Here is a 26,698-nt window from a genome sequence, read left to right on the forward strand (position 1 = left end):
AGACAAAGTCAGTTTTATTGACATGGAAGTCAGCAGATGAAGTGGAAATTAAGCTATCGTAACATCCCAACTCGGAGAATGTTTCTCAAGAAAACTTATTAACTAGACAGGCAAAAAATATGACAAGGAAAAATTGCTCAGCAGAAAAGATGTTTTCCTTTTTCCCTATATACTGTATTCTGTGCAGGGCCTCTGAGCTCTATCAGCAAACTGCTTTTACTGCAAGTACTCTCTTTTTTGGAGCCATATGTATTAATAAAAATCAATGAGGTCTTGATTTGGAATGAAGTTTGTCCTGATCACTTTTAGTTTTTTTAGCACCTCTAAAGACAAAAGCATTTCCTGTTTATGCAGCTGCATATCCAATGAATGAGCTGAACTCTCCAAATAAGCCCAGTTAGTGCAAGCCATAACCAACAGGTCAAGAATCTATTAATGCTAATCTTCCTCCTTTCCGTGATGTAGCCAACCTGTAAGACTTAGAAACAGTAGGTTGCCTTTCTCCATCCTTTGAATAAGCCAAAAGGGATCTTTTTTCTTTAAATAAGTGAAATGTATCAACATTTGTGTAAATGTTCTGTTAAAAACGTGTTTTAAGAAGAAATAATATTTCGTCTCAAGGGGGAGTTGAATATAAACCAGATCCACCAGAGATTAAACCACTTACCCTTATTCTCCATATCTGCTTGGGATAATGAGTGTGTATTGACCCATATTATTTGATAGCATTTCATTAAAAGTGAATCTTTAACCCTTTGAAGGAAAGGGCAGAGTTCTTAAAGTTTCTGTTGGCTTTGCTTTGCTTTGTATGCTGTTCCCTAAATTTCTGTGCTTCGCTGCTGCAGCACCATGGTAATGTAGTGCACAAAAATAGTGCTCTCTCTTCCAGCTTTCAAACTGCAGATTAGCTCCATTTCATTATGAAATTTGTCATACCTTGTTACTTTTGAGATTCTCTTTTCCTGATAAAAACGGTCTATTTGACACAGGAAGCAGACCTTACTAGTGCTGCCCATTTTCTGTGAGGTCTGAAGGCACAGGAGGTCGTTGGATACAGAAAAGAACCTCTTTTGTTTTTCCTCTCCTGGGTCCTTGAAGCAACTGCCTCAATCTCCCCTCGGAGCTGCCCCAATGAACTACACATCCAAACTTTATAATAGTTGTCCAGCCTTTGCTGTGTTTGCTTTATTTAGTTACTTCTGGGGTTTTTTAAACACAACCTAAAGTCCTCTGTACTATGACCACAGATTTTGTGTGAGGAAAGAGCTCCTTCTAGTGACTGGCGAGCTGCTTCAGGAGCTACATCCTGCATCCTCACAAATAGCAATATTTGGCTTTTTTCATTCCATATCCATAGTTCCAAATATGCTATCCTGTTTCCAGTAAAATAATAGTGGCTGTAATAAAAGATTGTCTTGCTCTTGCACATTTGATATAGTTTAATAAGTTTCAGAGTATTTTTAACATCAAAATATCAGGCTTTTTTTTTTAAATGTCACTATTGTTTTTTAAAGGTCTTATTTAAATACGATATATAAAGATGTCTCTGTGATTGTTTTATAAATTTTTAATAAATTCAAGCTGTTTCTGAAAAAAAAAATTAAAGGTAGGTAGGTTATAGTGAAAAAGGGAAACATTACTTTTTAAACTGTTTTAATATAATTTTTCTCTCAGGAAAGAAACTAGTTACCTAAATTATTTAGTTACCTAAATTATTTAGTTACCTAAATTCAGCTGAAATTTTAAGCCTGAGGTAACAGAGAGTACTGTGATAAGTATTATGAAGTGTCACTGTTATGCTCTCTAAGAATTGTGTGATTGCAAATGTTCCTGATTTAAATGACTGCAGAGAAATCATTTCTCTTTGAAGATCATTGATCACATTGATCACGGATCAGTGATCACAGATCATTGTGCTTCCTGTGATTCTGGTCTTGCAGAGGAAATATAAGAAAGGTCACAGCAGCTCAGATTTCTGTGGGTATTTCTGTGTCCTGTCTCAGCTCTGCCAGAAGAAATGACATCCCATTAAATGACCTCATCACTGTCCACAGCTCCCTGACAGGAGGTCGTAGCCAGGTGGAGGTTGTTCTCTTTTCCCAGGAAACCATCAGCAAGACAAGAGGGCATGGTCTTAAGCTGTGCCAGGGGAGGTTTAGGTTGGATATTAGAAAGAATTTCTTTCCAGAGAGGGTGCTCAGCCATTGGAATGGGCTGCCCAGGGAAGTGGTGGATTCTCTGTCCCTGGAGATTTTTAAAAAGAGACTGGATGTGGCATCAGTGCCATGGGCTGGCAATCACAGCGGTGTTGGATCAAGGGTTGGACTCGATGATCTCGGAGGTCCCTTCCAACCCAGCTGATTCTCTGATTCTGTGATTCTATGACCTGAAAGCCAGTATTTTCCTGGGAAATACGTAACTTCCGAAATCGTCTCCACAGGACTCTCCTCTAAAAGCCGTGCAGATGTTGTGGGTCAACCTAATCATGGACACCTTTGCCTCCCTTGCTCTGGCCACGGAACCCCCCACGGAGGCGCTGCTGCTGCGGAAGCCGTACGGCAGGAACAAGCCCCTCATCTCCCGCACCATGATGAAGAACATCCTGGGCCACGCTGTCTATCAGCTCACCCTCATCTTCACTCTGCTTTTTGTCGGTAAGAAATAGTTACACTTAGGTGATTGTTAGACTTGGACTTAATCGTTGCTTGGTTTAGAAGCCGTTGCGCGGCTTAACGCGTCAAAACGCTTTAATGCAGATTTATTAAGGCTTGTCTTAGTTGTACAGTTTGTTCATGGGGCTGGAGGCACAACAGATGGATTGGGTTTAGTCACCTTCCACGTGTGGTTACCTCAGTGAGCTTTTTTTGCCTCTTCACAAAACACAGATTTGGCAAAAGTTTATATCAAAACACAGCGGGGAAGAATGCGTTTTAATAGGAGTATCTAGGCCTGCTTCTATACTGAATTTTCATTTTGAGACCTGTTATCTGGAGTAGCCATGTAGCAACAAATTAAAAAAACCCAAAACCATAAAAGAAACCACAATAAAAACCAAGATCCATTTTACCAAGAGCTGGAGAAGCTCTAATGGGGAGCAAAATGTCTGCCATAGTCAAGAATAATGTTGATCTTAAGTAGTATAGAAGGCAAGTAATCAGTATTAAGTGATACAAATAACACTCTACTTTGACATTTAATTTCTAGAATGGATATTAAAAGGGGACAAAAAAATCTATTTATTAGATTACTGGATTCTTCTTCAGGCCTTGCTAGCAACGGATGCTTTTTATAGGTTGCATTTTGGAGAGGGGAGGGAAGGAGGAAGAATGTTTCTTGCTGCAGGGAATAGCAGGAACTAATAATAGATTCTGTTGCTCCACAATAATAAGTGAACTTGCTCAAAGGACTGATGATTTTTTCAGTTGGGTATTGTCTCCTTGTCGCTGTGTCATGGCTGTTAAATTGCATGTGTTGTCGCTCAGGGTACTTTTTTCCTGCATACACAGACTTCCAGATAAGCTGCAAATGGAAATTTAGGATTTTTAGGTTTTTGAGCTCCATTTTGAAAGTCTTGCTCCAGCTTATCACCATTTGGCAGCTTATTTGGACTGCTCAGAGGAGGTGATGGTCTGTTTGCACTGGAGTTACTTGAACCAAAATAATTGCCAGGTTTTTGAAGAGAGGTGGTCTGTAATACTGTTACACTCACAGTGTATTTTGAGAATGTCTAGCAAGCCTTAGGCAATTATAATATCAGATTCTCTAAAGCAGGTGTAGAAAGACTTGGTAATTCATGTGATATGAATCTTGGAATGAGAACTTCTGTGACCTTTATGGGAAGTTATAATGGCTTTTTGATGAGTTTTATGGTTTAAAATACTTTATACTGAGCCAGATGCAAAGAAAATCCAGCTTTTTCATCCTATTCTAATTTCCTGAGTGTCTCTGGAAAACTCATGCACACTTTGAAGGACACAGCCCAATCAATTTTCTGATAAGCCTAGGAAATAATCTTTTCCTTTCTAAACTCCAACAGGCTCAGCTTTGCAGTGACACGATGTTCTAAGCTCAGTGCTTTGATAATTAAACCCCAAACTAATGAGAATTATTTCTGTTTTGATCAAATAATGCTTCATTTTTTGTAGTAGGTTTCTGTAGAGACTAGTACATCAAGTTTTTCTCTTTTTTCTTATCGTGTGGCAGAAGTACCTTGTGTTTGAACATACAGTAATGTCTTGGAGGCATCAAGCACACCAGAAATCCAGAAGTCACTGCCTAGTCCCGTCAGGCTGTAGCATACAAAAAATCTTAACCTCAGTAACAAGGCATAATAAAGTAAAAGCTTTGCTGTAACACCTTTTGGAACAGGTTTGGAAATAAAAACTAATTATGGATTTAACCCCTGCCATTCCACAATAGCAGCATGGTCTTCTGTGCCAATTGAGTGATGCAGTGCAACAACAGAGACTTAAGGACAGGTGCCTCCACTGAGGGAGATATTCACATATTTGTGTTTGTGTGTGTATGGAATGAAAGCAAATAGATGTAATTTGTGTGTATATATTTGTGTGTATCTATGATAGATATCTGTCTGCTTTCATTAATTTTTTCCTTTATTGTTTATGTGTAGTAGGCAGAATGTTTCCAGTGCTTGGTTCCCTCTCTGGAGATGTATAGTCTGCTTAAAACCCTCTGCTCTCTCACAGTCTGTGTTGTGGTCTCACGCTGTGTTACTGACGTACTGGTGATATCACAGTCTGCTTTCTGTCAAAAGGCGATAAGGCAAATTCTCTCTCTGGAAACACCCTCATTATTCCCTGTGACTTGAACGTGAACTGCTCGAATATCCCAAGGCAGAAAAACACTCCCTGTTAACTTAGCTGTTGGAATTAACAGCCCTGGGAGAAACCCTGAGGAAACCTTTCTTCTTTCTGCAGAAATTCTGAATATAATGCCAGTGGGAGAGCAGAAAAACGTTCAAGCTTTAATTTGCTTTCATTAACAAAACACTGGTTATTAAAACTAGTGGTATTGTGATAATCTTCTGTACTCTTATTTCACTCATTATTTACACTTCCATGTGAATGGCCCATCCTTACATTAGACTCTCTCAATGGCTGGATGTCATCTGTGAACTTTTTGTATTAGAAAAGGGATGGAAAATGGGACATGAGACAGAATGTGCACTTGCAGCTCAGAAAACCAGTATTATCCTGGGCTGCATCAAAAGGAGAGTGGCCAGTAGGTCGAGGGAGGTGATTCTCTCCTCCCCCCTTGTGAGGACCCACCTGGAACACTGTGTCCAGCTCTGGTTTTAATCTGAAAGAGGAAAGGTTTGAATGGACACAAGGAAACAAATTTTTTTACAATGGCAGTGGTGAGACACAGGAACTGAATGCCCAGAGACACTGTGGATATTCCATCATTGCAAGTGTTGAAAACCAGGTTGGATGGGGCTTTGAGCAACATGATCTACTGAAAGATGTCCTTGCCCATTGCAAGGGGACTGGACTAGATGATCCTTAAAGGCCCCTTCCAACCCAAATCATTCTGTGATTCTATAAGAAAAGAGGTCCCTTGGGTGCAGGTATCTTTTCCAAACTTACCTCATTTTTTCAGTCATTCATCATGGGTTGTCATCTTGCTTTTTTATTGATCAGATCTTGAAGTGATAGTGAAATTATCAAAATAAAGAGCAATGCCCGATGCTCCTCAAACCCAAATCTATTTAAAACTATGAATCTCTGTGCTATTTATCACTGGTATCCTTGAACGGTTGTTATAAAAAGTTATACCACACTGGATTAGTGAATGGGTAAAACCTGCTGAAGAGCAGCTGCTTCGAATTACTGTAGAAAATGGCAAAAACACTGTCAATGGTTTTAAGTGCATCAGAAGGAACCGACTGCTTAGAACTATTACTGCTGGTTAGAGGAAGAGTACTACTGACACCTTTTCATAGGTGTACTGAGTTATTAGCTAAGAGTCATCATTTTGAGAAGCTTCTTGCTCAGAAAGTTTAGCTGTGTTTTGCTCACTGGTGCAGGAAGGAAGCTGGTAAAGCAGAGCACGGAAGGCGACTGAAGTAAACAAGGGAAATGCAAATCTCTTTAATTTATTCTGGTGGAAACTTTTGGTTTTGTCTTATACCCAGGTGAGAAAATGTTTAAGATTGACAGTGGGAGGAATGCACCACTTCACTCCCCTCCTTCAGAGCATTACACCATCATCTTCAACACCTTTGTCATGATGCAGCTTTTCAATGAAATCAATGCACGGAAAATCCACGGCGAAAGGAATGTCTTTGATGGCATCTTCAGAAATCCTATTTTTTGCACTATTGTACTGGGTACATTTGCTATCCAGGTAATGATTTGTAGCTTTTTCGGTGTGTGGTTTGTTTGGTTGGTTTTTTTATTTTAAATCTAAGTGCTGCAGGAGGGACATTTAATAGTGAACCACCTGCTTTCACAGATTTTTCTCAATCGATACAAGTGTTAATAACAGAAAGTGTTATGTTGCCCTATTAATCCAATACAAATTTTGATCATTATAACCAGGTTAATTCTTAAATTAATATTAGCATGTCCAGTAATAAGAGTCATCTTTATTTGTTGATATTATAACTTGTTTTTAAAGAAGAAATTATTCTATAGTGTACTAGCAGAGTGTTTTAGAGTTATTTACTACTACATGAATAGACAAATTTGCCTTCAAGTACCTGAAGCTGAACTGTTCTTCTGTTAAATGCCACTGCCAAATGCTCCTCAATATTCTCAGAAATCCTTCTTCTTAACAGCAATTCTTCATGTTCATCCCCTGAGTTTACTGTCCCAGTCAAGTATGAACATAATTAAAGTAATACATTTTCCCCAAAAAGTTGTAATTTTTCTCATGTGAGAACTCCAATTCCTCCTCTTGCTCCTGTGTCCCTCCATTTGCTGGCATCTTTCCTGTGCTTGATATATTTGATATTACCTTTTAGAAATCTTAGGGTTGAGCTATTTCTCTCCTGACATGGTTGCTCAGTTCTGCAATGGCACCCTGGAAACTCAGTATTGGGCCCTTTCTCCTGGAAGGAGTAACGAGGAGGATGGAGCTGTTTGAACCTGGGCTACAGTGGTTTGAAACAGGAAAGGGAAGCTACTCGGTAAAAATAAGTATTGGAGAAAGGACACCAGTGATAGGCAGTAGAACTTGGTAGTGATGATCCTTAGTTCAAAACCACAGGTTTAATACCATGAACTAAAATTCTGGCAGTTTAAATCTCTGGTTTGTGATGCCAAGTTTTGCAGTGGCACTACTAACAAGAAATATCAATAATATCTGATTTTCAGTTAGTAAAACCTTTTCAATCTGATGAGGATTACAAACCTGTTCAGATTCTCTACGCGTTGGTTATCCTGCTCCAAGGTGTGTGGTTTTGCCACCCTCTGTCTATCTATTATAGCACATCTCTAAGTGTGCACTCAGAGGGAAAAATCTGTTTTGCAATGGACATTCCAAAATGACATCAGGGTCAACACATCCCCAGCTGAGAACACTCAGGAACTGGAGAGTACAGTCCTGTTTTGGTCTTCCTGACCATTGTCAGATAGATATGAGGCTAAGAAAGCTTAGTCTGAACTGTTATGGCTTTTTCTGACCTTTAATTTAGAGTGCATAAGTTCATGTGGTTTGATTTTTTTCTATATATAGTGACTGAGATTCTGCACCTTCTTTTTTGTTCGTTTGGTTTTATTTTTTTTCCTTATTTGGTTGGTTCCCCTCCCCCCCCCAAAAAAAAATTACCTCCTTTCTTTTGTGATTTTCTTTGTAGATAGTAATTGTCCAGTTTGGAGGAAAACCATTTAGCTGTTCTCCCCTGCAGCTTGACCAGTGGATGTGGTGTGTATTTATTGGATTAGGAGAACTTGTATGGGGTCAGGTAAGTGAGCATTCAGGAACGTGCAGATTCAGAGCTCTTGATATTGTTCATAATCCTCCTGTACTGTGGTTTCCTTGATGTCTCACACTGTCATGGGTAGCACAGGCTGAAATCAAGCTCTCTGAGAACTTCAAGGATAGATCTGGTAGTAAATGCAGCTAAATTAATGTGTCATTTGAAATTTCTCCTGTATCCCGTGTCATCATTAGCTAATACATAATTATACATAGATATAAAAACAAACATCAATGAGATCATTAAATCAGTTGGGATTATCTGTCTGGGAGTAATAATACAAACACAATCACTATTGTTAAAATAGTACGTTATTCTTTTAAGTACAAACCCATATTGCAAAGTTAATAATAATACTTTTTTCATCTTTGAATGCATTATGAACGTATTTAAGTTGATGCCACCTGATACAGCAAAGAAAAATGTGAAGTTACACTTTTTTCTCTCAGATGTAAAGATACTTGTAGATCAACAGTTTGTCTTTATGGAGGAAGAGGAAAGAAATTGCCAACTGCAGCTGAACACTGATATGGTTCTGATGGACTTGTAATGAAGTGATGATAGATTTCAAAACTGATTTTTTACTCTCTTATGGGAAAAAAACCCAACTTTTTGGGCAGTTCAGTCTCATGTTTTTAAAGAAATCATCTCAGAATCAGAACATCTTTTAATTCAAATGTTGCTGAAAACCATCACAATTAGAGGGTTTACTGCAATTATCACCTGAAGATGGGATTTAAGTTATGATCTAGCAGGAGGAAGATCTAAAATTATAATCTTGGAAAGGAAAGATTGCTTTTTTCTTTCAACTGATTTGAAAATACGAACTTCCAGCTTTTGGAGAGGGGAATTAAAGCAGAGAGAGAGAGAAAAAATCCTTGCTGTTTTTTTTAGACCATTCAGCTGTGAAGAATTTCCCACAGCCTTTGATCAATGTACTTTTTAGCTTCTAAATTTTTTTATACATGGTTATTACACAACCACTGAAAACTAATAATAATATCAGTGTTTGTTTTCAATTTAGTTCCCAAGCCTTATTGCAAGATATTAGCCATTAAATTAACTCAAATATTGGAATATCTCAATGATTTTATCACTGAAAAGAAAGCAAATACACAGAAAAAAAAAATGTCTTTTGTGGTCAGTATTTAGTGACCAGAAAAGAAAAACACAAGCTAAAAAAATTACAATTCGTCCATATTTACATGAGTTACAGTCTTTGGCAAGTCCTCTCTTCATGGAGCTCTACTGTGAGAGGGACTTCTTTTCCTTTAGAAATGCTGCTTTTCTTCCTGCTCATCCTTTTCTTCCTGCTATGACTAATTCTAGTTCAGCACAAACCAAATTTGTTACCCTTTTTTTTTTTTTGAATCCACCTCCTGAACTTGCTGTTCTTATGAACCACTAAACCAATCAAGATTTTTGAGTTTCGATGTCAAAGTTGGCACTTTTAAAAGCAATTTAAGGTGTATAGTTTTTAGGAAGTCAGTCTGAGATGCTTTGAGGGGCAGTTTTCTGACAGATAGCCCTCATCACTTCTGAAAATCGAGACTTTCCACGATATTTCATGCTACATTTCCAGAATTATTCATCACTTTTTAAAGCTGCAATGATTTTTTTTTCTGGGAATAATATTTAGTTCCTTAATCTGCATCCAGTCTGTTGAGTCTGCCATTACCTGAACTGGGCAGATCTGGGAAATCAGATGAACAAGCAGCCGTGTAAGCACCCTAAGAAAAGAATTAGAGAAGAATTTTATCTTATCTTGTCTTATCTTGGTTGAGAGAGGTCATGAAGGAGAGGTTTTTTCTGGGGCACAGAATCTCTGCCCAGTACAGTTGTTTCTGTGTGTATTGGCTTGAAAGTGCTTCATCACCATCAGCTTCATCAGATCCCAAAGAGCCTCAAGTAGCTTCTCTCTGTAGTGTTTTCAAAGCTGGGGAGCTGAAGGCCTTTCAGTAAGTATTTAAATCACCAGCACTTACCTTCTCTTTTCTTTCTCCTCTTCTGCCTTTGCTCCTGTCGCATCCATTCATCAATTTTCCAAGTTTGCATCTTGTTTTTCAACCCCCAAAATTCATTTTAAAAAGGTCATATAGTAGTGCAGAAACTGGTTTTGGTTTGGTTTTTTTTTTTTTTCTTTTTTTTCTTTTTACATTTCTTTCGCTGTCTTTAAAATTAATATTTAAAAAGTGGACTCGTGGATGATGAAGTTCAAGGGAGACCCTCAGCAAACTCAAAGGTTTATTTTCACTCTGCAAATATTTGGTACCTTTTCACATGTCTTCACTGTACCCATTCCAGTTTTCCAAAACTGTCCTCACCAACTTTGCTGCAACTGTCTTGATTCTCTCTTCATCTTTCATATATCTGGGCTTCAGAGATGTGATTTCTGAACTGCTGAAAGGAAGACAAACAGAAAAGAAAATTGCAGCACTTTTTTGCTAAGTGGGTCTGATAGTTAACTTTGTAGATTTACTTTAAGTGTTCAGCATGTTCCAGGTAATGTCTTGTTTAAAGAGCCAATTTGTTATTCAAGCCAACAAAAGAACACTGAAATGTTCTTTTCTGAAATGGATTTAAACAACACTGAAATGGATTTAAAATAATTGTGTTATTGCAATGTCTAACTACAATATTTGCAATTTTTTAAGATTATTAGCTATTTCCTGTATTAATTACTTCCAAGGACCACTTGGGTGGGCAAACAGAATTAGAAGAGGGGTTGAGCTAATCAGAATTTAGTAGTAATAAGGACACAGAGTAAGACACAGCCCTATAAAAAGTCCAACAGGGAGACAGTCAGTTCCACACCTTCCAGAAACCTCAATTTTGACAAATGCCAGGAAACCCATTTCAACTTGCTAAAACAAAGGGAAGCTGAATCCATGAACCAACGTGGTGTGAGAAGATTCATAGGCATGAGATGCAATGAATTTTCAGCTCCCTTTAACATAAATCACTATAAATGCCCAAACTCTAGTTACTGCAGTATCAATCTTGCAAACTTTTTTCCCATTACATTAAAATACTTTTCTTTTTTTTTTTTTTTTAAGAAAAAATGACAGTTTTCCCAGCCTCCAACTTGCTCCACAGCTGGGTATTGCCAATGTGGTTTAATGTGGCTAATTGTTTACACAGTCAACTAAGTATTTCTGGACTAAAATGGAGTTGTATGAGTGTAAAGTACCATTAGGACTCAACATTCCTGGAAGATTATTGATCTTATTAAAATATCATCGCTCTTTTTTAATGAACGTATTCTTATACTGTTGTTATCGAATGAGGCTTATGTTTTCAGTATTTTTTTATAATTTTAGGTCATTGCAACCATCCCAACAAGTAGGCTAAAATTTCTAAAGGAGGCAGGGAGGCTCACTGAGAAGGAGGAGGTCCCTGAGGAAGAACTCAATGAGGATGTTGAGGAGATCGATCACGCGGAGAGAGAACTTCGACGTGGACAAATTCTCTGGTTCAGAGGCCTCAACAGAATCCAAACCCAGGTATGCTAAAAGGAAGTGCCCACATGGTCACAAAAACCCCAGAAAACAAACCTAAAGAAACGCTTAATCTGAGATGAAGGCAAGATAAATGTGGAAAGGAAAGCCCCCAGAGCGTTTGTGTGCGCGAAGGACGGTCCTTGTGAGTTTGCTTGGCTGTTCTCAAAGGAGGAACACGCAGAAAATAAAACAGGTGAACTGAACAGAGGAGTGTTTGTACAGCAGGAAAGGTAAATTGACAAGATCATGAAATGATAACATGCAAAAGTAGGAATATGTGTTTTGGGGATGCTGTGAATGGACGTTCATGTTCTACTTCAGTGATGACAAGACATAAAATAGTGCTGGAAAACATCAGCTGTGATAATGTTATGAAGGCTTTCTAAAACACAGGGTTTTATTTTGTCAAAAATATATTGTTGCTGCCATTTCTGCAATAACAGAGTAATTTAAATTGTTGAGTCTGAAGTATGAAGTACCATTTGATTAAAAAAAAATAAATCTATTCTGTTCTGGCACCACCACACATATATCATGATTAAAAGGAATTGCTTTTCTTTCTTATTAGGTAGTGAAAAATGTGAGTTTGGATTTGTTTTTAGTAGGAAGGGCCTAAGAATCCATTAAATATTGAGGAGTATGTGTTGGCTGCTACAGATGATTTCTTAGAAATATCTATCCTCAACTTTTGCTAAATACAAAAATCCACTTTGCACTGAATCATGGTGCTAAATATAGTACAGATTACCTTAGCTAGGAAAATTTGTCCTGGAGTGCTCAAAAATTATTTGAGTTATTTTGCCTTTTCCATTGCAGTGAAATAGTGTTTTATTGCACTCAGGTGTGCTCTGCTTGATCTTTTTAAAATCAAGTATTTCTGCTGGCTTGCAGAAGAGAGCAGATATCAGCTGTGAGTGTTTTACGTGAGGCTTAGGAAGAAAAGAGGTGAAGGATTAAGATTTTTTTTTTCTTTAGAGAATCTTCTAAACAGCATTTTCATCTCAGAAGATTTGGGGGTTTGTTGTCATCCAAGATAAACAGAACATTCTGTTTTTTTCCCCTCTGCAAATTGACACCCTTTTTTTTTTTTTTTTTTTTGGGAAAAAGATGCAGCCATGTATTTCAGAAAAAAATATGGAAAACATTAGGGCAGTTGGGTGTCTTTGGTGCATCCACAGAGCATAAAAGAGGGTGGAAACTGGTGGTAGAGAGATTAAGGGTTTGGGAATTTCCCAAGGTTCTGTGGTAAGTGATTAAATACGGATCTTCAGTTTTGGGGGTTGTGTGTCTCGACTCCTTTAGTCAGGAGCACTCGTCATCAGAGAAAATTCAAATTGTCCCAGTGTAGAGGTGACAAACAGGTGTCCAGGTAATGGTGATCCTTATGAAAAGATGATCTCTAAATGTGCATTCTTTTCTTCCTGGTGGCTCTAGGAGCAGTGTTGTCTGTTGGCATTTCTGTCAGGATGTCTTTCTGGTTGTGGTGAGTGTAAACAAGCACAAAAAACCAAATTACATCCTTTCAGTTCTTTTTCTAGTCTGAGAGGTTGCTTTTAGTTCTGCAAATCTTTGTCCACTTAATTCACGGATAAATTTTTCTTTTATACTATTTAAAACATAATGAACAATAATTATATTCCTTTGCTAACATCCATCTTCTTAGTTTCCTTTCTGCTCTTAGTCGTAGAAGTACCTTCAGTAGGATTTCTTGCTTCTCTGCCAAGAAGCCTCTGTGATTATTTTTATTTTTGTCTCATTTTGTTTACTCGATGACTGATTTTTACATCCATTTCACATTTGTGGAATGATAATGAAAAAAAAAAAAAAAAAGGAAATGGGACAGCAGATTCAAAAATAGTCCCAAGGTGTCCACTGGAGAGTGATGAACTTCCATGCAGGTCAAATTAGACCCACTGTTGGATGGACCTCGAGTTGAGCACATCCTCGTGTGCTGTGTGTTGTGGCCCATCCCAGTGAATTCATACGCTTGTACTACGTTTCTCAGGAAGCCAGCTAAAGAAGAGTTGATGGAAGAAGATGAGGATGTCTGTAGCATCCTTGGGGAGCTGGAGGATTTGCAAGAATCCTCTGATGCCTAATACACTGCTGGAGATGCGGAAGAAGAAGGTAGAGCATCCCCTCACTTTGTATCTATATGAGGATGACAGTAAGACCAGCAATAAACTCTAGACTCACAACTAGTTTGATCATTCAAATCCTAATAAGACCAGTTTCCACCATCTTGTGCTGTAAATTAGATTATTTTTGCTTATTTCTCTATTCAGTCATTACTGGACAGAAAGCCACAGCACCCAACAAAAGCCTTCACTCCTAAAGCAGTTATAAAGAATCTACAGCAGTGCTGGAGTTTGTTTTCAGGTCTCCAATGAAAACTCATCCCAATGGACAAAACTTTGCAGTCTTAAAGACATTTCTGTTTTACATCTTCTCTCAAAACAGAGGGTCCAAACCTAGAGAAGGGATTTCCACTGGGATTCTTCACACTGAAATGTCAGACATGCACCAATATACTTTAAAGAAATGTGTATGAAAACTGCACAGAACCAAGTCAGGGACTGGCTATTGACTTCTGATTTTCTTTTTTGTCTACTTTTGGTCCTTCAGATATTTTGTTGTGTTGTAACTACACTAGAGGGATTCCCTGGATGGATGTGTGTTCTCCTCTGAATGGAAGAGTGTTTCCTTACTAGATAGTTCTCTCAGAAGACCACTGACATGTGAAGTTTCACAAATGGCTCATCTTAGTTATGCAAGTTTGAGGGAGATATAGAGGCGGTCTGAAGTTCCATAAAAGACTGGACTTTTCAATCTTTGCTACTTTTCAGCAACTTTGTGTCCCAAGTCTTTGTTGCAGTTCTCACAAACTCTTCATTCTGAAGGAAGAGGCAAGACTGAGCCTTTGGAAAGTTCACCAGGTTCACTTGAGGCAAAACTGCACAATCTGAGTAACATCCAAAAACCATTGCATCTTTTTTAATTGTACACTGACAATTTTCTCTTGTCACCTCACATTTGAGAATGGAAATTTTCTGGAGTGTGGAGATTAGAAAACTTTTCAAGTTAAATGTCAGATTTTTACGACACCGGTCTGATTCTTTCCTCCTCTGCTTCATTCATCCTGTAATTCAGTTTGTTTTATCTGCATCAAGTGGGAAATAAGTGTCTAGAAACGTTTTGAGAATAAAAAGGAAAACTGAAAAATATGCAGGTGACATGTTAACAGCTCCTTAAACAAAGATCTTTCCTCTTCAGATACTAAAAAATACATAGAAGTGCTGTACTGCATTTTTTTCCCCTTCCTTTCTACATTAAAACTTTTCTCTTGAGCTAATGCAAACCCTCTGGCAACAACTGTCACTCCTGGCAAGTGGTTCTGAAGTTAGATAAAAAGCTAGCACCTCATTTTATAGCTTTTAATATAGAAAACATCGCAGTAGCCACATGGAAGTGGAATGGAAGCTGTTTTATTTCATGCTGAAAGGTTTCTGTTTGATTTTCTAAAAATTAATATCCTGACTGGACATGAGGCGAATGAGACCTGGGTCCTATTAACATTAGTGACAACAGAAATGCTTTGTTAAAATGAATTCTTCATTAAAAAACAGAAAAAAAAGCTTGTTCTGCCAGGATTATTCCATCTAGTGTGAGACCGTTCTATTTTTTTTTTAACTGCTAATCACTGATATTTTTATTAGCCATGCACACCTAAAATATGTGGAGCTTCTAGAGCATAGAACATACAGAAAAATGACATGGGTGTGAAAAATTTCAGCTTTACAAATAAGCTTCAGAAGTAGGACAGGACTTTTTTTTTCTCCACCTAAAGGCCTATAATCAAAATACTACTGCATCCTACAGTGTGTTGGAAACTTTTTAAACTTTTCGTGATGTGTGACTTATCATTTACTTTCTTCTTTTTAGCAACTTGAATTACTCTAAATAAGCACATTCCTTTGTAATTAAACAGTTGCATCTTAATTTAAAATGCACCATTCATTTCCATGAACTCTTTCTTCTTTGTTATTTTCTTGTTTGAGAAGAGAAACTTTTGGGCCAAGTCCTTCTCCTCTTTCTTGGCTTCATGCAGAATAAAGCCCTTGAATGTTCAGCTTTTAAGATTCTGGAAAGGTTGTCATCCTCCCACTGTGAATTATATTCACGAAGAACTGTAGTTACTTCCTTCAGGAGAACAACTAAATTACATGCCTGTAATTCTTGTTCTCTGAAGAAACCATTAAATGCAGATCTTCCCTTATCTTTTCACTCTAATCTGAGGTCTTTCAGTCTCTTAGGAAGGCATTTGTACATCTAGAACTGCCCTTTGGCTCAGGATTTATCATCTGTGTCTTCCACACACTTCATGCTCTCAGTGGGAGTCTTTAAAATCTTTTTTGAATGGTCTCTTTTGAAGAGTGCTCTGTCACCTGTGGTAGGTCATGAAAACCCAAGATCTGTATTTAATTACACTTTTGTACACTGAGCATTTCAGGTGAGTATTTAACATGCCATACAATCAATGGTTTGAGCCATATGGGGTTTTTTTCTAGATGCCAGTGTGAACCTTAGTTAATGATTCCCTTGTACCCCTATTCCATATGCTAACTCACCTCGTTGTACTTTTTTTTTTTTTTTTTTTTTTTTTTTTTTACTGTGAGTTTTTTATTGGACATGTAACTCTGCTGCCAAAACCACTCCAAGTGTTGTGGTGACTGCTTAATGCTGTACAACTCTTGAGTGTGCACATTGAAATGGGTGTGGTAAACTGGGCTCAAACAGAGGGGCAGTGAAAAAATCGTGTAGGAAAAGTCCAGTGTGACCATTTTACAGCAGTAACCTTTGATCCCTTTTACAGCTGTTTAATTTCCCTTACAGGAAATTAAACAATGAGGTCCAAAGATTAGATTATGGGAAGAGACACATCCTTACTAGTAAAAAAGCAGCCATACCAACTGGTTTAATCCTAAAATTGACAGCAGAAAATAACAGCCAATTTGTTATAGCGCTTCCCATTTGGAAAATTTAGGAGGGCTAAAATTTAGACTTGTGTTGTTTTAATAGATATATCTACCACCACTTTACTTTCTCCCAACTACTTTCTAGGCTGTGTATCTTCAGAAATCCGGGATGCAGGATCTGGTAACAGTGGGTTACTTGAAATAAGTAGTTGGTTGAATCCCTCTGATGGATATTACTGCTGTTTGTCATGTCGTGGCTGTACTAATGGAACAGAGGGAACATTTCCACGTGTAGGGATTTTTAGAATGTATTTATTCCTCGGTAGAATCTCCTGCCAATCCCTGGTTTTACATTTGTACACAAAGCCTGCTTTTTATTAGATTATACTGGTGACGAAGAATGCCTTGAAATACTCGGCTCTGGTTTTAACTCATCTTCTGTGGTGATGAATAAAAGCACTCAGGAAGGTATTCAGGATGGATATATCAAGCAGTGAATACAACAGACATGAAAATAACAAGTAGAAATTTGTAATGTTGTTTGCTTCAATAGTAGACCCAGTTCTACGTAGTTTTCTGTGTGGTTTTAAGTGCTCAGTATAAAGATAAAATATTAATTTTTTAAATCTCTAGTTATAAAAACCCCAACATTTATTATCATTCTGCTAAACTTCTACAAACTTTCATGACAGAAAAAGTCAGATAAAACCTTGGAACGCTTATTTTACCAAACTAGCGTGCTGAACAGCCTTGGTTTTGTAGACAAAATGGAGTCATATTTTGAATATTAAAGTTTTCCTGGTTTGGTTGGGTATCATCCCTATCTCCCCCCAAAAAATTCCAATTGAGTAACTGAATTTTCCTCCCTCGGGAAGAACACCTGGAGGGTAACAGCAACGTAACTTTATTCTCAGTAGGAAAAAAATTGGAGATTAGTTATATCAAGCTTTCCAGCAGGAAGAAAAGCAGAGATTAGTTATATCAAGCATTCCAGCAGGAAAAACAGCGGAGATTAGCTGTATCAAGTATTCCAGTTTATTTTATTTACATATAAATAAAACGGTTTAAATTTTTAGGATTGTCACTTCAAATCTTCTAGCTGTTTAAACTGATGCAGCTCCACCGCCTCCCGTGGAGCTGCTTCATTTTATCCAGACAGAAAATTTGAATCGCCTGGTTTCTGAAACAAAAGCACTAAAAGGGACGCTTAAAAGTATTTATTCCAACTGAAGTAATAAAACTGTGTGATTTATTGTTTCTCATTATTATTCCTGTCAGTTATGCATCTGTATCCATACTTTAAGCAACTTGTCTCGTTCTTTCCTCCGTTACAGATCGAAGTAGTCAATACTTTCAAGAGTGGCACTTCCTTTCAGGGGGCTCTAAGGAGACAGTCCTCCGTCACAAGCCAGACCCAGGATGTAACCAATATTTCTAGCCCTAGTCACGTATCGTTATCCAATGCTCTTTCCTCTCCTACCAGCACCTCTGCTGCTGCGGCTGGGCGTGAGTGTGTATTCTTAATGCATCAGACCTACAGAGATGCCAACTTAACGTAGCAGTCACTTGAGACTCAGCTACTCTGCCCCTTCCCCTTTTGTCCTGTTAATTTGAGCAGTTCACACCTCCCCAGAGAAACCCGTGACGTGATTACTTTGTGTACAGCAGATAGTCTCCCTGAGTCGTTGCAAGTGTTGTTAGCTTGCTGTTAAAACAGGAATTTCCAGTAGTTTTTTAATTTTTTTTTAATTTTTTTTTTTTAAATTTTATTTTTTAATATTTTTTTTTATTTGTATCCTGGAGGGAGATGAGGTGAATGAGATCTGAGTCCTATTAACATCAATGACAAGAGAAATTCCCGCTGAAAATCTGTTCTGCATTAACAGTCTGAAAAAAAATGTCTCTCTTGTTCTGCAACAAAAATCAGAAAAAATGTCTCTACTGCCAGGACATAAGGACTGTTTTTTTGGTTTGGGTTTTTTTCTAGCTGCTAATCATTGATATTTTTATTAGCTGTGCACACCTTTTATCTTCTAGAGTATATGACATATGAGACAGTGCAGGAAGATTCTGATTTTGTTTGAGGCTTCTGTGGCATTTTTTCTCAGTTTCACTGGATATATTTTCTACTGCTTGTGTGGTATGTACTTTAAATGATTCTGCACATATATTAAGGAATACAGGTTGTCAGATAAAAGATAATTCCATCTGGAAGACTGAGTGTAACAGAGGTCACTCATGTCCAGGAAAGATGTACAGGAAAGAAAAAGGAAATAAGGAATCTAGTTTATGATTCCAGGCTGAGGGATTAAACTTTACACGAATGGTGAAAGAGTAGATTTGTTATCTCTAAATTCACTGGCAGTGAAGCATTAAGGCAGAGGGAGCTAGACAAGTTAAAGGACAGTGCTGAAAAAACAAAATAAACGAGGTAACAAATTTCTTAGAAGAAGCAGGTATCTAAACACTGAATTCCTGACACGACTTGCTTTTAGATGCAAAACATTTAGTGAAGAGGTACTGAAGGTAATGAAGAAAGCTTTGAAGCAGAAAATAAGAAAGGGCTGCTTCACTAACAGGAGGATCCCAGTTGCTCAGTAAAACTCTTAAAGATGTAACTCTGTTTTCAGATTTTTATTGGGTCAGGACTGTAAGTAGCTGGTTTTTATCATGGTGTAACCAGCATTAAAAAAATATTTAAATTTATAGGACTCAGTTTACAAGCTTGTCACACACCTTAGAAAATAATGTGGTGTATTCCTCAGGCAGGTTTTAGTGAAAAGTTGCCCCAACAGACAAGAAGCCAGTCTCGTCTGTTTGCCCAACACAGAGAGGGAAGGCAGACAAGAGAAGGACATAAAATTCCAGAACTCCTGCAGAAAAAAAGGAAGCTTGGCCTCTCCATTCTGTTTGAGCACAAACCTCCTCAGTATCTGCACATCAGGCATTCAGACCTGCAGTAGAAATTTTGTTGGACTTAAAGGGGAAATTTTCCTTTTGCTAGGAACTCAAAAAGCCATTGAGGTTCACACTTTGGAAATTGCTTCTTGGAGATTTTTGGTACATTTTCCTGGTTTTTTTTCTTGGGAAGTTTGGCCTGATAACTTTTCCTCCCACAGCCCCAAGTGTTTGAGGGCAGCAGCAGCATCAGGAGAAGTCAAGGCAGGGCCCTGCTGCGCCACAGGCACTGGAACTGCTTCTGACAACCCCAGGTGCCCTCATTTCCACACTGAGCAGGGCACAAAACACCAAAATATCAAGTCTTTCATCCAGGAAATGATTGCTTGTAATAGCATTTCAACATTGGAGCAGGAAACAGAGGAGCAGCTCATTCTGCTGTGCTGAGTGTTACAATAACATGCTGGAGGCAGCAGTCGGAAAGGATGGGTGTAATAAAATGAAAATAGATGATTTATCTTCCCTCTCTACACCCCACTGCAGCAAAGCAACTGAGAATTGAATAGTTTTCCATCTTGAGAAAGGCCTGACTTAGGTTAAGGGCTGAAGTTAATTAATAGGAGAAAGCATGATCTGCTACAGTCTTTGTCACTTTTCATTTGGGGAAATAAAAAACAGGTCTGCAGAGCTCAGTTGTGGTCAGAGCCACGTTCATTCACTAAAATAAAAACCAGATGATTGATTTGTTAGGCTTCCCAGAGATAAGTATCTCCATTCATGAGGGAAATTGCAGATTGGGCCTTTAAAGTGGTTATTCTGGACTGTTAGTACTTTATTACCACAGTAGAATGCCTGTTCAGTATTAATCCAGCGTGTGCTTCGAATTATAACAGGGAAAGTCCTGATTTATTCATACAAAGACACAAACCTATGACTGACAGTGGAAAAAAACCCCAAAAACTTAACAAATACAAAACCCCTATGATTTTTATTTCTAAATTGGGTACTTTCCAGAGGATTGCTTATTGTCAAGAACCTGGAACACCTTTCCTAATCCAAATTTCATAGAAATGGGGTATGTTTTTTGCGAATTGGCATTTTCTGAGGAAATTTCAGTTGCAAAATGCACACCTAGATCTGCTCTTCAACCCCGTGCTTAAAATGTGTGTGGTCAGGCAGGACTGGCTTCTTTCCTTTGAGCTGCTCAGAATGACTTCAACCCTAAATCATTGCCTTCTTCATACGGGGTAGAAGGGAATAATGGGATAATTTGGATAACTATCCCTCTGATTTTGAAGCCTTTCCCTCTCTCAGGAATCTTAAGAATACACGTAGACAGACTATGGGGAGTATCAAGGGAAAACCTTGAGTACAGCAAATTAAAAAGGACCTAATACTTGAAAGGGCCCCATATGAGGTACTGTCAGGAAGGTTTGTTTTCAGAGAACTGGTGCTCAGCACGTTACAGTAATTGTGATATTTCAGGTATCATTTTAGGCGCCCAAAATGGAGAGATTCTGATATCAATCAACAAAAAAAAAATAGGACTCGCATGATGCTCTATTGATAAGAATATGTAAGTCTAATTTAACAGAGCATTTATACAGTTCTTTATATTAAAAAGCAATACAGCTGATATAGTTCATTGTGACACCTCACCACTCTGTGAGATTTATAACAACATTTTGGAATGTTTTAAAAAACTTATTTTTTTTTCTAGTGTTTTTTTGCAAATTAATGTTTGATTCAAAGGTTAGTGCAGGCTTAAAAGGAAATCCGCCTGTCAAATGGTAGCTTGTGAAACAGATTAGCAATTATTACCTGAAATTTGAAGCCATTCATAAATATGGCCCATTCACATCTTTCCTAGAATTGTGGAATACCTTAATTAAAAGCAATTTATACAAAAGAATATTTAACACAATATTAAAGTTTCCCTAGTTATGCTGATATTTTTTAGCGATGATGGTGTTTTTGCCAATAACAAATTACACATTTCTGCATGTCAGCATTAATTGACAGCAATATGAGTCTCTCATCCCTTTTTGAATGACCTTGCAGCTTTAAATAAATAAGGTAAAAAGTTCTGCAAATTGAAACCTGGCATTTTGTATACTCTGATAAAATGAGAAAATTTATTTAAATGCAAATTAAATATGCACACCTATTTAATATGCACACCTATTTAATAGGCACACATTTAAGCTACAGAAAATGAAAATATGGGAAACTTAAGGCTCTATAAGCAATAGGGTCTTGGCCAGGTTCTGAGGTCTTGTTGTGTCACGTGATGAACACACAGACAAAGAGATATCCACAATCTTCTACCACCTGAAAGTTCTTACACTACAGAGTTAAGGGTGGGTTTAGCTAAAGCAGTGATGAATATGTATTTTATATGCATTTCTTTCCATGTTTTATTTTGGGAAAACAAAATCAGATCTCTGGGGCAATGGAGCTACTTTTTTTGCTTTGGAAGCACAGAAATAGTAACACAAAATATTCGTTTATTCCTTAAAATTGAGTATATGCTTAAAGCCTTCACTACTATGTTGCTTAATTAGGTAGAGGATGAGTATATCTAACTGTACACAAAGTAAACAAGTCATTCTTTATCCTAATATGTTTATACCTGGTTCTCAGATGTTGTTTATGTCATCACTAGGTAACCCCTGCAAAAGAACACGGTTTCAGATTTTCCAAGAAAGACACACATTTAATATTCCTTTCTTACTTGCCCTTCCTTTCATTCTCACACATAGTTTATATTCTCCCTAAGTGGAAACAGCCAGAAACTGCAGGTCCCTTACAAAAAGAACTCCTTTCTTTCGTAAAAGGTTACAATTTAAAAATATTATGTGGAGGAAACAATTTTCCCCAATTAAATTGGGGAAACAACCAACGAACCCCACCAGAAGGCAACTTCCCAGATCATGAATCTACTCCTATTTGCAAGTTCCTTTTTCTTTGTTCTGCTGAGGTCTGTCAATTTATCTGAGGTTTTTAGAAGTGAGTGTTTAATGGAATCACATACAACTTTTATTCCATTACCTCCAGCAACGGTTGCCTCAACCAAGGCACTTGTATGGGTAAGACAGGAAAAAATACTGAGGGATGGCTCCAAAAGTTGCAGCAGCAATTAAAATCTTACCAACCAATCCCAAAACAATATGAGTAGTATTTGTCTATCACACAGACCTCTGAAGGTTTTTTGGTCTTTTTTTCTTTGTTTTTGATTGGTTAGTTGGTTTTTAGAAGTGTTTTCCCACAAGAGCACAGCACCCTTAAGGCTGTATTTTTGCTCAGCTTCACTTGCTGGAGGGAGTTCCAGCCCTCAGATTTGGGGCTAATTTGCACGGAAAGACAAACCTTTTTCATTCTCCCTTTAATTAAAGACTAGTTGACGTTTATGGGGCTTGCCAAGGAGCTGTCATGTGTAGGTAGGAGTGTTACAAAGCAGCATTTGCTCAGAGTGGCACAAGGGCCTGAACTGCCATTTATAGGTAGAAGTGTTACACACGTGTTTGCTTTGCGTTGGCACAAGGCCATGAGCATCTCCAAATTGTGTCACACTAATGCAAGACATTCAGCAAGCTTAATTTTCGTGCCTCTCACAGCCCATTTATTGATTGAGAATTTTAAAGTCGGCCCAGTTTAACTGTTTGTAACCTGCTGTGTATGAAAAGCTCGTGCTTTCTCACGTGTTTAATTTTCTGTCAGTGCAGCCGTCGTTCAGCTGCACAGACTTCACAGCTGAAACTCGAGAGAAAATCTGAAGCCTGGATGGAATTTTCTCATGAAGAAAAATGGGAAAAAATTCTCTTTTTTTAAAAAAAAAATAATCTATTTTAATTGATGTTAAGGCCAAGATTATTACCAATGTCAATCTGTATTCAGATCACAGACCAAGTCTAGTGGATGTTTTCTGTGCAACATCATATGACTATCACAGGAGGAAGTGGGACAAGCAGAACTTAAACCAAGTCCACGTCTAAAATTATATTTATAAAAGTTACATCATTTGGGACATCTTTGGACTAGAGACAGAGATTCCTTTAGAGCTTAGAAGTTCCCACTGGCTGTAACCAAGGTTTGACGATCCTGGTGGGATGTGCCAGATCAAAATCAACTTCAGCATATCTTCCCTGAAGGATAAATAATTAGGTTCAGAGTCTAAATATAAAACCAAGCCCTCAGCTGGAGATGTGACATGGCAGGAACACAGAAACACATTCTTTCAAAGGGTTGAGTGATATATTTAAACTTTGTCAAGTCTGATACAAAAATGTCAAGCTCCATAATTTTGGAGCAGTCCTACAATAGAGATGTGTTATGGGAAGTGGAAAGTCTGCATATGTTCTGCTTTTATACTCTAAAATACTCCGGTGCTCTAAAATACAGTGGAATTCAGCCATGTGGACCTTTTGTGAAACGAGATTCAGGCCTCTGTAGGTATTTTGGTTTCCTCTTACTGCAGGTAGTTTCACTTTTCAGCAGCACTTGCTGGATTTACTGCATATTTAGGTGGAAAGAGAGTAGCACGGACAATTTTATGCATCTCTTTCACTCATTAAAACAGAAACCTAGAAATCATAATTTTTCTAAAATTTATCGTTTGGGTTTTTTTTACTTTATAGTTGAATTTGCTCAACTTCTGCATCACACTATCCAGAACATACTGGCCCCAACACTTACGGGTGACTCCAATACATGCAGTACCTCCTCCTGTGGATACCTAATCTTATTTTGCTCACCTAAAACTGGGAGGACTCAAAAATAAACAAATACAAATACACTGAAGATGTTTTCTATTTCAAAGCTTTACCTATGCTATAGTACTTGACCAAACTCCTTTACCTTTGTATAGGGTATACCTTTATATAAACTTGATATAGAATAGTATCAGTTACACATACGAGTTGGCATCTCTTTACAAAATTGACCTCTTGTTTACAATTTTATACTAATCACCTTACTGACCTTTCAGTATTGAATTTATTTGCTGTTGCAGTGCCCTACTCTCTACTGTCTGAATATTAAATGTGTTTGTTTTCCCAGAGGGCTAGAGAACATTGGACAAAAGGGTTCAGCAGGAGAGAGTGAAATAAAAAGAGGTTGTGAGTCTTTAACCTTGAGCCTGAAATGAATGTGAACCAAACTCAAGATACTTGGCTTTTATAAAGCCAGGTAAACATTCGAGTATAAGCCCACACACTACCAACCATAATATATCTGTTGATGCTTAACAGGCTTGGTATATTTTGCCTAGTTGGTTGTGCTTAGGAATGAGATTCTGAATATCATCTTTTTCTTCTAAAGGGAAAAAATTTGTAGTATCTAAAATTCTATTTCTTTTTTTTTTCTTTTTTTTTTTCTTGCCTGATGCAGTATAATAAATCTGACTTTCAAGGTGGGATGAAACTGAAGAGTTTTTTCTATTACAGCTCCAGAGAAGAAAGAAGTGGAAACTTATAGCAGTGTCAAAAATGTCCTGAAGTGTTGTCCCCCAGTCTTTTGTTTAAAAACAGTTCATTTTTTTTTCTGTTGTCTCCATTACTGTGAGAAAAGGGAGTTGTATCACACTGTTTGTCTTCCCTTGGCATTGTCAGCACCATGAAGAGATACCATTACATGAACTCTACACAGTTCATACTAAACCAACCCTCCCTGGGTTCTATCCATCATGGGTATGTCCCTGCTTTTACATGCTGTACAGCCATAAAAAACATCGGATCAAGCTCATCTGCTTTATTTTATCTTCAAAAAAATTTTAAAAATAACATGGGCTTCGTTTCAGCGGAGACCCTAAACATTTTACACTAGGTATTATTTCAAATCTTGAACTCAAGCATGTATGAAAAGAATTTGTTGCTGTTGGGCCATGGAACTCTGGGTAAATAATATTTTTTTCTTAAACATGGGACTAGCATTACATATAAGAGGAAAATTAAATACGGCAGTATTAGATATTAAATGATGAGGCAGAAGTTAAAATGCCACCTTTATATGCCAACAAAACCTCTACTTTCATTTCCACAAACAAAAGAAGTAAGTTTTGTCCCTGTAAGCAGTAATCTGATAAACTGGGGGACAGGCTATGAATGAGGTTTTGAATTACGTTGTAATGCAGAAATTCTGTCACTCAACGAGGTGTGACACTGAAAAAAATAGATTTTTTTTCTTCTAGATGCCAAGCTAAATATGGAGCATTTAAAGTTGAGGAGGGAGTTTCTCCTCACAGGAAAAATTAATGGAAAACAAATACACACCTCTGAAACTGCAGAGAAATTTTAAGAGAAGAAGCTGGGATTCTACACCTCCCTAGTGAGGAAAAATATTTAGATATCTAAGGCCAAAGTTTGGCCCTTACATTACCATTGTGTTCAGACTTATCATCTTAGGTATCAGTAGATCTGAACCAGTTCTAAACTAATATATCTGGTGAAAATCAATGTGAACAAATAGAACTTATTCTAGGAACACCTAAACGTTCCTGCAAGATCCAAACAGTCCAGGCCAAAATTTTGCCACAGGTCTTCACACAGAGTGAGGGACTGATGGCTGGTGGCACATTCTGCAGTTCCATCTTCAGACACATCTGAGCAAAACATGTGAGTTTGGTGTTTTCTTACAATGGCCCATTAGTTCCAAATTCAGGGCAGGGCAGGTACCTTTTCATAACTGCCTTTAAATACAGCCAAAAATCTACAGTTTTCCCTCAACTGCATAAGGTGTTAGTCAGCTACCTAGACTGACCAAAAACTTGGTGTTAAATATAAATTAGATGCCAAATTTTGGTATTAAGAGAAAATTTGTGTGCTTTCTCTACCACAGAACGTGAAGCCTCACAAATTCAATTTGGTTCCTCCCTTGTTAAACATAGAGACTTAAAGACACTGTGCAACTTGAAGAAAAGCTGCACTTTCATTGGGTTCTGCTGGACCTGTTCAAGCATAATATCAAACCTTTTTATGTAGGTGAAAATTTACCTTCACTAAAAAGAACCCAGCTGGCAAATAGAACCTATACCTGTGCAACAAGAAGTGGCTGTATTCGAGACAATTAAATGATTTTGTTAGTTGAAAAGCTCTAATTGATTCAGCTGCACCTGAAAGAGCTGGACTGGTTTTTGTGTTTAGACAGCAGAAATAATACGTAGCTTTGCAGAGAATGTCACCTTATCAGTCCATGCTATAAAGTAACCATGTTACAAAAAGTTTCCCGATTTAAAATAGGACAATACAGTGACGTGTTTTTAAAGCTGCCTCAACAATAATACTGTTTTTTCTCATCATTTAGGCTGATTACTTTGCACTTTAAAATACAAGATACAAAGGCATAGATAATGAAGGAATTAGTGTGTCACCTTTTCTCCCCGAGTT

At 37.7% G+C, this 26,698-nt stretch overlaps 1 protein-coding gene across 5 annotated transcripts in view; it reads left to right on the plus strand.

Moving 5' to 3' along the window:
* Positions 1–26,698, plus strand: part of ATP2B2 (ATPase plasma membrane Ca2+ transporting 2) — a 411,315-nt gene that overhangs the window by 378,838 nt on the left and 5,779 nt on the right. For 3 of the 5 annotated variants that reach the window (XM_027737921.2, XM_027738076.2, XM_027738322.2), the window contains 4 exons: positions 2,441–2,654; positions 6,155–6,366; positions 7,820–7,927; positions 11,263–11,445. In XM_027737921.2, the coding sequence (XP_027593722.1) occupies positions 2,441–2,654; positions 6,155–6,366; positions 7,820–7,927; positions 11,263–11,445 (717 nt within the window). Of the gene's footprint in view, positions 1–2,440; positions 2,655–6,154; positions 6,367–7,819; positions 7,928–11,262; positions 11,446–17,752; positions 17,925–24,374; positions 24,431–26,698 lie in introns of all 5 variants that reach the window. The other 2 variants (XM_027738225.2, XM_027738163.2) reach the window with 2 other exon arrangements.

This window comes from Pipra filicauda, unplaced genomic scaffold, assembly GCF_003945595.2.
Source record: "Pipra filicauda isolate LSUMZ 115617 unplaced genomic scaffold, ASM394559v2 scaffold102_size2360937_pilon, whole genome shotgun sequence".
Classification (NCBI taxonomy): domain Eukaryota; kingdom Metazoa; phylum Chordata; class Aves; order Passeriformes; family Pipridae; genus Pipra; species Pipra filicauda.